Source organism: Theropithecus gelada, chromosome 13, assembly GCF_003255815.1.
Source record: "Theropithecus gelada isolate Dixy chromosome 13, Tgel_1.0, whole genome shotgun sequence".
Taxonomy (NCBI): Eukaryota; Metazoa; Chordata; class Mammalia; order Primates; family Cercopithecidae; genus Theropithecus; species Theropithecus gelada.
In genome coordinates, this window is record NC_037681.1 from 3825765 (window position 1) to 3837923 (window position 12159).

General features: G+C 41.5%; 1 pseudogene and 1 gene segment (V, D, J or C); both read left to right on the plus strand.

Annotated features, from left to right (window-relative positions):
- Positions 1-7278: 7278 nt before the first annotated feature.
- Positions 7279-10602, plus strand: LOC112605317. The segment is given in 4 exon segments: positions 7279-7327; positions 7704-8026; positions 10213-10327; positions 10424-10602. Coding segments are annotated over 4 exon segments (666 nt in total).
- Positions 10603-10835: 233 nt separating this feature from the next.
- On the plus strand, positions 10836-11663 carry LOC112605318 (annotated as a pseudogene).
- The last annotated feature ends 496 nt before the right edge of the window (positions 11664-12159 follow it).

The window sequence follows — 12159 nt, forward strand, 5'->3', positions numbered from 1 at the left end:
TGAGAGGCTCAGCTGCTCCTCAGTCCCACATGTTAAGGCCCTGTCAGCTATCACAGGTGGCCACGTGCTCTGGGGAGCAACCAGCTCTAATGAAAGGAGAGTGAATGAAAGCCTATCCTCACCCTTCCTGTCTGGCCCACGTTAGTTGAGTCCATTTATTTGGCAGAATAGTCAGATCATGGATGCAGGTTAGTGGTAACTCAGGTGAAATACATGTTAGAAGTGACTGGTTTGGGGATAGTTTTATACATGGTAACACTTGTTCATGTTGGGAAATTTCCCACTTTCCAAACTTTCTCTCTCCTTTACGACTCACATGAAACTGTTCTCTCTAGTATTATGGTGGAGAAAGCATTGTACACCAGTTGTCCTCAGGGGAGTGTGGCTAAGAAAAATTAGATAAAATATTTTGTTTTTCTACTTATAGATTTTTAAAAATCATGTCAAATATAAGATCCTAATACCAAAAGAGCTTGATATGCCTCAATTACCTTTTGCTGACTGAAAATGGAGTTCTTGCAATTCCAATAGTGGACTTTGAAAATAAACAAAATAATTCAGATGGAAAACATAAAGTTTACATAAGGTATCACAGGAAAAATGTAGAATTATATGAGATTTTTATTCTCTTCTCAAATTCTTAGAATTTTAAAAGTTTTTTGCCGACATAGTATTTTAGAGAAGAAATATTTAGTACTATGTTGTCATAAGAAAATGATTTAAAAAATTAAAAAATGCATTTTTACATGACACTATTTTTTTCCTGAAAATAAATCTGAATCCTCTCTTTTAGTTGTAAATGCATAGAAAACATATGCTCCTAATAGATTCCATTGACAATAGTACACTAAATTCATATGCTTTTTTTATTTGAGAGCTAAGGTCAGATAAATATCTCTATATATTTTGCCATGCAACTTTTAAACCTAACAGAAATGCTTTCTGTTAAAAATGCAATAGTGCTTTCTCCACCATAATACTAGAGAGGGCAGTTTTGTGGGAGTGGTAAACGAGAGAGAAAGTTTGGAAAGTGGGAAGATAGCAATTTCCCAATATGACCAAGTGTTACCATGTAGAAAACTATCCCCAAACCGGTTGTTTCTAACATGAATTTCACTTGTGTTACCACTAATCTGCATCTATAATCTGATTTTTCTACCAAATAAATTTATATGAATCCGAGTAATGAGTGACGTCTGTCACATGTGGTAACACGGTGTAGAGACACAAAAGGCTGATTGAATCAATAGAACAAGATCCTGATGCAGGCTAAGGGCTTAAATTATACTTAAGATGATTTATGTCAAGATAACGGATTCTGTAGTAAGTGCAATTAAAATTCCAATGTGTCATTTCTGTTAGGTTTAAAAGTTGCATGGCAAAATGTATATACATATTTATTAGATCGTAGCCCTCAAATTAAGAAACATAAGACACTTAATATGTTATTCAAAAATTCTAATTAATGCATCATTGAGCCTAAATGTTGTTACAGAATGCAGTAAAAGAAAATAAAATGTAAGTAGCAAGAACAGGAGCTAAGCAATACCATTGTCACCTTTACCCCTCCTGTGATTGACAGCACCTAGTCACCTTGAGTTTCTGCTTTTCCACGAGACAGAAGATAAAATCAAACCCCATTCAAGGTGGTTAGATATATTTTTAGGAAAAGCAAACAAATGTGCAGCCTACATGATGCTGATATCCTAAAGGCCTATACTCTCAAGTCAAAATGGTGAAAAAATACAGGATTCCAAAAACTGAAAGGGGAGAGATACAAGGAGAATGAGAGCATAATCAAATTTATTACAAAGAAACTTCATAATATGGTGGACTAAATGTGACAAGGTTTCTGTGTCTGTGCCATGTCAGTGCAGAGGCAGGCAGGTGCCATTGGTGGTGTCGATGGCTCTGCTCCATGAGGTCACTCAGGTGGGCAGGAGGCACGACCACCCTCAGAACACAGCCTTCCTCCTTCCTCACAGTCACTGCCTGCCCAGCCATCCTCAGCAGCATGAGGTGGAACACAGTGGAGAGAAAGCTGTTTTCTTCTAAAGATAAAAAAAAAAAAAACAGAAACAAAAAAAAAAAAACCATGAAACTTTCCATCAGGGACAAATGTATTTTTGACTCAATCACAGATTTGAGAAATTTCCCAGTGAGTGGATCTGCTGATAAACCCACCTTTGTTGTTTGTTTTAATCTGCAAATGTATTTACATGATTCTTGAAAATAATTTTGACTATAAACTTATATATGTGGTAGCTTATTTGAAGTTGTCATTTACTATTTCGTAATTGCTGCTAAAAAGTCATTTGTTTAAAAATCTGTGACTCTAACTGTTCTTGTTTGAAGGAATATGTCTTCTTAAGACATTCTGTTTTCTTTTAAGCTCATCATTTGTCCCTCCTCTTTTCTGAATAAATGTATCTTTTAATTTATTATTCATGATTAATTAATCAATAATTAATTTTCATAATCACAGAATCAAATATCCTGTAAGTTGCTATGTCAAAGACCTGCCTGAAGATGGCAAACACACTCCACAATAAACAAAAGACAACGCCATGGTCTCAGGGACACTGGGAAAGTAGGAGTGCTGGTGTCCTATTATCAACAGGGAGCCCTAGAGTTAGAGTCAAATTTTCCCCGTGACCGTGGCACCTGGGAGGAACCACCCGTGTGCTGAGTTGTGGGAACCTGCCCCGTGCTCTGAGACCGGAAGCACAGCCTTGGCTGTGTCCCACCTACTATGGACTCAATTGTGTCCTCAGATTCACGTTGAAACCCTAATTTTAATGTGACTGTAGAAATTAGGACCTCTAAAGATGTAATTGAGGTCATAATGGGGAGTCTCAGATCCAGCAGGATTGATGTTTTTATAAGATCCGTAGAGCTCTCCATTTTCCTCTCTCTCTCTCTCTAACAGCCTTCTGTTCTATGGAAAGACTGTGTGAAGACATGGTGAGAAGGTGGCATCTGCAAACGAGGAAGAACGTCTTTACCAGAAAACAAACCCTGCTGGACATCGATCTGCAATATTCCAGGCGCCAGAAATGTGGAAATTAAATGCTGTGGTTTATGCCATCCAGTCCAGTGATTTTGGTGTGGCAGCGCAAGCTGACTCATCCGCCTTCCCCACTCTCTGAGCAGGAGCAGCCTCAGGAGGCCCTCGTGGACATGGGCACCCAGCTTTGCTCCTCTTCCTCCTGCTTTTCCAACTCTCTCATGAGGAAGGAGAACTCAGGCTTCATCTTCAGTTTCTGTGCATTAAACATGAATGTTTCCTTGAAGATGACATTTTTAGCCCATTTTGCTTTCTCATCAGAATGTAATTGAACATGTAAATTAAGGGCATTAATGAAATGGGCAGATTATCCTGTATTGACCAAGTGGGCCCTGGCCCAGGTGGGTCAATAAAAAGTCTTTGTTAAATGTCTGCCTATCTCTATCTTATAAGGATATCACGATTGTCCTTATAAGATAGAGATAGGCAGACATTTTAACAAAGCCTGCAGAAGAGAAGTCGAATTGAAGACAGAGACAGAGATTGAAGTGATGACACAGAATGCTCAGGAAGGAAACAGAATCATTGCTTCACTTTGTGCAGTTTGTTGGTAGGTGAGGTGGGCTCTGCAAAAACACTAACAAGAACAGAGGCAAGGCTCACCACTTAATCCCACAGCTGTGGGTATAGTTTTATAGGATTTCCAAACATTTTTTCCAAGAAAAAGTAAAGAACAATAACTCAAACATTAGAGGTTCAGCTTAGAGAGGTCTAGAACAGGGCCTGAAGGTGCAACATACAAACAACCCTGTTTCTTCCAGTGCTGGAGAGATGGATTCTCAGAAGCAGAAGATACACATTCACGGAGCCTTCATTCCCTGAGCTCTCTGTGTTCCAGAGTATTTATCTGTGAATCGATGCTCCATTGAGTGACAATTTACAGGTGGTGAGATCATACAGATAGCTTCAACCACAGGTGCCTTGCAGCCAGGAATCCAGTCACAGGACCTGCAACTTCACCAAGGGATGCTCAGTGAGTGGCTTGATCTTGATTCTCAACCAAAGAGAAACTCTCCCCTTCAATCAAAAAGAACCTTCATGGCGCCCCAGGTGGGGAACAGGTCTCTGTGTTTCTCAGCCTCATCCGTGGTAGTGTTGGTTTGGACAATTTGGACTAATACAGTCTGTAGAACAGAGTCTACAGAATTGGAAACAGTGCTATATATAAATGAGCTAAAGACGATCTATGTGTCCATCCTGTCCCCTATGTTGTGTATTTCAAAACTGTGTTCACTTCTTAATGGCCTCTTTCAAGCTCAAATTTTATGATGCAATTGTTTTAAAAACAGCCCAAAGATGAATATTTTTAGCGTTTTCAGAAAATACTTACTTTTCATGTCCAAAAAATTTCAACTACATCTGCTAGCAATAAGATAAACCCCAGTTATGAAAACTTTAAACCAGAAACTCCCCACTGTGCTGCTTTGTGGCGTCCCCCAGACACACAGCCCCTTGTCCAATGTCCCATCGTTTTGAGAAGCAACCCTGGCACCTTATTCTCTGCACAGATTCCTGCTGGGAGGAACTTGTCTCTGCAAACCTGTGAAAGTCTCACCCAATAAAGTCATGTGTGCGACTGTTCCCTCTCCCCGCCCCGTGGCCATCTCTTTTCCTTGCTCAGGCCGCAAGTCTTTCCAATCCCCTACAAATGAGATCACAGTGTCCACCCCAAACACTGACTCCAGGGTCATGAACACAAACAATTCCACTTCTAAGACTCTCTTCACAAGTCTTATGAATAATGCAGTTGCTCCCAATTCTGTGGACCCCAAACTAATCGCATCAGAAACAGGAGACACATCCATAATAAACCCCACCTGCATAAGTCCTCCCTCATTCAGGTGACCGTGGTTCATGTTAGAGACACACAGAGGCAGAGGCCTGCTGCACACCTAGATCTGAATGGAGGTGGCTGTGACACCTTCTGATCCGTGTCCACTGTGGAGTGACCAGCTTTGTCTGCTGTTGTCAAAGCCTTGGCATAATGTGTCAGCAGATAAGAGAGGGAGGTTTCTAATCAGAATTAGAAATATTATTCTTTAAGTCTAGAGGTAATATAGAGTAATTTCAAAGTCCTTTTCTGATTGAAAATATTTTTACAAGATTTCACAATTTATAACTATATAAGGCAACAGATTATGAGATTCTTTAAAATCACACTTGTAGACTTCTTAACAATTTATTATTAAGTTTCATAGGAAATAGGAAGGATATCTTAAATTCAAGCATCTCAAAGAATACTTTGCAAAAACAACATTTTCAAGAATTGACTTTTAGTAAAAGAAAACATGACAAATTTTTTTTTCCTGTTAGTCACTTCCCTGCCATTCAAGTTTTTATATTACATAATGGATAGAACTGATTCTTTATTTAACACCCTTTCTGAATAATTATTTAAAACTTGGAATATGATGCACCATCTAGTTAGGCTGATTGTGTTTTGTGTTTCCTTTTTCTTTTCCTTCAGCCTCTGATGTTTCTTTTTTCAATATTGTGATTAACTAGGAGTCTGACTTTTGAAGACTAAGGAGATTCAAATTGGTTAATAACATAAGAAAAGAAAAAGTCAGATATGCAAAACTTACTAAATTTAATGAGAAAAGAGTAAATAAAATTGAAATAGTTTAACTACGGCTTACTGTGAGCCTTTATTCTAATTGAATTTCTTAAGTACAATTTGATCTCCTTAACCCACATTATTGCAATGGAGTTAAATATTTAAAGGTCAATTTTATTTTTATTCAATTAACTTTTCCAATCTTGGAAAAAAGATTATTTTGGTAGATTTCCCAGTAGATATTGAAACCAAGCTTTCCTCTGGAATCTTACCTAGAATTTCATGTGTTCTTGGGCAATCAAATATGAATTTCAGTTAAATTACCCAAGATTACACAGCACTACAAGCTAATCTTTCAGTTGTTCTGGATTTTGTTTTCCAGAAATGTGACTGTCCTCGTGATGGTGTTTGGTATCAGCACCATTATTCAGGAGCTGTTCAATTAAATAATAAGCACATCACTAAAAAATGAAGAAACATGAGATTGTTACCGTTTGTAATGATCCGCTGTGGGGCAGACTCACATCCCTGAGCTGTGCGCATCTTTACGTGAAACCATGAAAATGTCAGTTACAGGTTCAGGTTACCCTGAGACATAAAACTGTAGATGCAGTCCTTGCTCTTCTCACGTAGACAATTTCCTTCTCAACTGCAGACTCATGGCTGTGACTGCACCACATCCAGGCTGGGGGAGACTCAGGTCTCACTCAGAGTTGGCAAGAACCTGGAAGCCATGATAGGACCTGATCCCACATGACCAGGGAGACTGTGTGAGAAGAGTTTTCCTAAACACCACTCAGAAAAACATCATGCAATGTCATTTCTTATTTGTTCTGTATCATTAACTGAGGAAATTCTTCCCTATGAGATCCTGCTGGTTAATCTTGTACATATGAGATGATTATGATGGGATATATCACAGATTGAACAGTTGGTCACCAGGAATTTTATATTCACTGCCTGAGGCATAAAATTCTTGCCCCATTTCCTCTTGCTTACACTGGGCTCTTGACTCTAAATGTAGAGACCCACATCATTCTCCCTGTGAGGCCCTTGGCCATAGCGCATTTTTGGGGCCTACTTACCAGGTGCCAGGGAAGGGGAGATTCTAACACTTTCATTGAATCATCTTCACCAGTTACCCTGGAAACAGCGGATACCAGGCAACACTTGAACTGGCTCAGGAGCACTTTTCATTTGCAGGTCCTCTGCCCGTCAGTGCTTGTGGAAACGGGGCTGTTTTCTTCTCTAGATTGACTGGAGGGAGTCATGCAGGATGGCATTCACCTCCCAGAGATGCATCCTGGAAACACATTTCCACACTGTCAGGGTCCTTGTACTTTCTCAGTGTGGCATGGACTGCACAATGTGTCCCTGCTCAAGGTCCCAACTTGCACAATCAGAGCCTTCTTCCCTTGACCACAGTCAAACTTGACTTGAACTATGTTTGTTTTGCTCCAACGAACTTTTTATGTCACATTGTTCATGGAAGAGACATCCCCGCTCTACACCACTGACCCTTTTCACACTGCTGCACCCACCAGGTGATTTGCATACTGTCCTCTAAAAAGGTCCCTCCATTGTGAGTGTGAGATAAAAGCTCAGCACTAACCTTGCCTTGACTGATCAGGACGCCTCAGGTCACCTTCTCACAATGAGGCTCCCTGCTCAGCTCCTGGGGCTGCTGGTGCTCTGGCTCCCTGGTAAGGAGAGGATTAAAATGAGGTGGGAAAATGGGGTGGGAAGGTGAGTTCTGGGTTCCACACCTTCATATATTTATTTCAACAATGTGTTAGAGGCACATGGTCTATGCTCCAGGAAAAAGAATTCATATTTTTGTGTCAGGAATAAGCATGAGTCACCTCCCAGGAACAATGACCAGGGCTCTGGTTAAGATCTTGAAAATAAAGAGTTCCCTGCTGGCTAGTAAATAATGGGTTCATTTTAGAAAGTTTACTTTTTATGATATAAATCCAAACTTGAAAATATATGTAACTGTAAATCAATATCTTAAGGGAAATCAGGAACCTTGGTCAAAATGTGTCTATATACCCTTGTGCTTCTCTGTTATTACTTCAGGATCCAGTGGGGACATTGTGATGACCCAGACTCCACTCTCCCTGCCCGTCACCCCTGGAGAGCCGGCCTCCATCTCCTGCAGGTCTAGTCAGAGCCTCTTGGATAGTGAGGATGGAAACACCTATTTGGATTGGTACCTGCAGAAGCCAGGCCAGTCTCCACAGCTCTTGATTTATGAGGTTTCCAAACGGGCCTCTGGAGTCCCAGACAGGTTCAGTGGCAGTGGGTCAGACACTGATTTCACACTGAAAATCAGCAGAGTGGAGGCTGAGGATGTTGGGGTTTATTACTGCATGCAAGCTCTAGAGTTTCCTCCCACAGTGGTACAGCCCCGAACAGAAACCTCCCTGCTGGGGTGTCCCAGCTGCTCACATGTGCTGCTTGTCTGGGGAACAGTTCAGCAGGGTCTCTGAATCTGCAGAACCAGAGGCTGTTGGAGAATTCAGGGCAGAGTTTGCTGCTGAGAACTCTGCCTGGGACGACAGGTGCATGCCAACAAGCATGGCTAATTTTTCTATTTTTTTTGTAGAGTCGGTGCTTCACCATGTTGCCCAGCCTGTTCCCAGACTCATGGGCTCAAGCCACCCACCTGGCTTGGCCTCCCCACGTGCTGGGAGTCCAGTGTTAGCCATTGTGCCAGGTCAGTGCCCTGTTTATGTTCTTGTCTCCTGCCACAGCGCTGACTCTCATAAGCGACTGGAGAATGAGGAGGTTCTAGGGCCCTGTGAGTAAAAAATTGGGAGGAAAGGGCAAGGAGAATGGAAGTTCATCTGAATCCTCCTTCCTTGCCTGCATTTGTTTAAATTTATTGAGCAAAACAGCCAGACAATTGATCATCTCTGGCAAAACATTTCGAATACATCTTAGGGTTTAACAGTTTGGGGTACATTTTAAAGAAAATATTTGGTTATATGTAACATTGGCATTTCCCACTTTCTAAATTCCTGCTTCTTCTATTTACCATTCTTCTCCACTCCATGAGACAGTAGAGACAGGATTCTCCACTAGTTCTCCTCAGGGGGAATTGGCTGACAACAGTCAGTAAAATCAAGGTTGTGAGTGTTAAATATGTTTTGTAATTTCATAGCAGACACAAGTTCCCAATACTAAAATCCTTTGATTACAATTACCTCTTGCTGATAGAAAAAGGGAGTTAATAACATTTCAAAAGTTGTTTTTAAAAATAAAATGCATATGCTGGAAGACGCAGCATACTAAAAATGTCGTATTTTCCATGGATCACTGAGAAAATACAGGATGATGTAAACTGTTTTATTTTCCAAAGTTCAGAATTTGAGATTGGGCAGACTGCAGGAATGGGAACATCAAAAGAACATAGGAGAGGTCAGCTACTGTTCAATTAAACTGCCCTTGATTATGGTGGATGGGATGTGGATGGTGGTGGATATGGTAGTTGATGATGTGGATCCAAAAAGAGGCCAAATATGTTACTTGTGAAGAACCACAGAGTTGAAGGCACTGCTGCCTGGCTTCCTGGGTGAAGCCTGTGACACTGGGAGTCTCATAGGAAAGTAATGTAGTGAGTAGGGCTTTACTTCTATAATCACCAAAGGTTTAATGAAGTCCTTGTACAAGGAGACCTGAAGTCATGTCACTCAGTCCGAGTCAAATCACAGCAGCCAAGCAGAGCTTCTGAAACTTATTCTATCCTTCGAGGAGGTCTAGCAGAGACTACTGGTTGGGTCTGGGAGATGTCAGAAGCACTGATATGCTGAGCAGAAGGCCAGGCAGGATGTAATCCAGCAGGTTTTGATAAATGACAATTTTTATATTAAGTTGCCATAAAAATCAATAAAAGATTTTGAAATAAGTAAATGTATTATTTTTACACAATGTGGTCATTACCTAAAAATAAATCTGATTTCCATATTCTAACAGTAATGGTATAGAAAAATGTATGATTTGCATAGAGTCACTTAAAATAATGCTCCAAAAATATTTATGAATTTTTCATGAGCATGTCAGTTACCTGTCATGAGGTGATATGATTAAAGTAATGTTTGTATCAAAAGGACAAAATATCTTTTTTTCTGGTTAAGAAATGAATCACATCAGAAATTATCGTCTATTCTAAGATGATGGATCCCATTGGGAATGAATTTAAAATTGTATTTCCAAGCAGAAATGTCAAAACAAAGGAAATCATGGAATACAGCAAGGAATTTGTCACACATACAAAGAATGACAAGTCTTTACTTTTCCATTCATGAGTGAGAACACACATCCAACCCAAAATCTATCGATTTCACTCCCACAATCACCAGTGTGGAGACTAAAGGTAGTGCAATTAAAATTATATTCCTAACCAAAAAAAAGTTCAAAAACAAAGAAAGGATGCTTTATAGAAAATATTTTGCAAAACAAAGAATGACATGTCTGTAGAAGGTATTCACAAGTGGGGACTCACATCTAACCAAAATTCAAGGGATTTCACCATCACAAACACTACTTTGGAACCTGGAGATGTTGCACATCCTCCTGTGAGCAGGATGCTCATTGGGACCCTGCACAGTGTGACGGCCCCAAACACAAAGCTCTCAAGGAAGCTCAGCCTCTCCGTGTGGAAGGAGAGGTTGTGGTGCCAGGGAATGTGTCCACAGAGGGTAGTCAGGTGGGCTCAGGCAGTTGCCTGGAGGGTCTTTGAGGAAGAGGACATGAGGCCTCAGTCATGGGTGCATGCTCCTCTTCTGTGTGAACAGGGGCCAGGTCTCTCCAAGGCACCTTCCAGAGCCTCTTCCTTCCTAACTCCTTGGGGCGTTCAAGCCCCACAGACCCTCCAGTGTTGGCTGCCACATCCTCCCTGGAGCAGCCACTAAAGTTTCCTGCTGTCCTCATGGCTGCAGGGATGCTCAGTCACGTCACTGGGAGGAGATCCTAGTGTGTCCTGTCCTTACCTGCTACAGGCATACTTGACTTGAACTATATTTGTTTTACTCCAACGGACGTTTTATATCACATTGTTTACAGTAGAGACATACCCCTCCACCATTGACCCTTTCCACACTGCTGCACCCACTAGGTGATTTGCATATTGTGCCCTAGGGAAGGAGGTAAAAGCTCAGCTGTAACCTTGCCTTGACAGACCAGGACTCCTCAGTTCACCTTCTCACAATGAGGCTCTCTGCTCAGCTCCTGGGGCAGCTAATGCTCTGGCTCCCTGGTAAAGACAGAAAAAATATGACGTGGGAAAATGGGGTCAGAAGGTGAGTTCTGGGTGCTCCACAGCTTCCCATATTTATTTCAACCATGTGTTAGAGGCACATGGTCTATGTTCCAGGAAAGAGAATTCGTATTTTTGTCTTACAAATAATCAGGATTCACCTCCAAGGAACAATGACCTCTGATTAAGATCCTGAAAATAAAGAGTTCCCTGCTGGCTTGTAAATAATGGGCTCATTTTAGAAAGTCTACTTTTCATGATATAAATCAAAACTTGAAAATATATGTAACTGTAAAACGGAAATCATGAAAGCTGCTCATAATGTGTCTATATAACCTTGCACTTCTCTGTTATTATTTCAGGGTACAGTGGGGATATTGTGATGGCCCAGACTCCACTCTCCTGGCCTGTCAGCCTGTCACCCTTGGAGAGCCACCCCCATCTCCTGCAGGTCTAGTCAGAGCCTCTTGTCCAGTGATGGATACACCTATTTGTATTGGTCCCTGCAGAAGCCAGGCCAGTCTCCACAGCTCCTGATCTATTTTGTTTCAAACCGGGCCTCTGGAGTCCCAGACAGGTTCAATGGCAGTGGGTCAGGCACTGATTTCACACTGAAAATCAGCCGGGTGGGGGCTGAGGATGTTGGGGTTTATTACTGCATGCAGGCTCTACAGCTTCTTCCCACAGTGGTACAACCCCATAGAGAAACCTGCCTTCTGGGGTGTCCCAGCTGCTCACATGCACTGCTTGTCTGGGGAGCAGGTCAGCAGGGTCTCTGAGTCTGCCGAAGAAGAGGCTGTTGGAGAATTCAGGGCAAAGTTTGTGGCTGAGGACTCCGGCCCATGAGACCCTCAGCTGCACCTCAGTCCCACATGTTAAGGCCCCATCAGCTGTCACATGTGGCCACGTGCTCTGAGAACAGCCAGCTCTGATGAAGGAAGAGTGAGTGAAAGCTCATCCTCAGCCTCCCTGTCTGGCCCATATTTGTCGAGTCCATTTATTTGTAGAACAATCAGATCATGGATGCAGGTTAGTGCTAACTCAAGTGAAATACATGTTGGAAATGACTGGTTTGGGGATAGTTTTATACATGGTAACACTTGGTCGTGTTGGGAAATTACTGTCTTCCCGCTTTCCAAACTTTCTCCTTTACCACTCGCACGAACCTACCCTTCCTAGTATTATGGTGGAGAAAACATTTTACACCAGCTATTTTCATGGGAATATGGCTAAGAATAATCAGTTATCATGTTTGTTTTTTTTACTACTTATAGA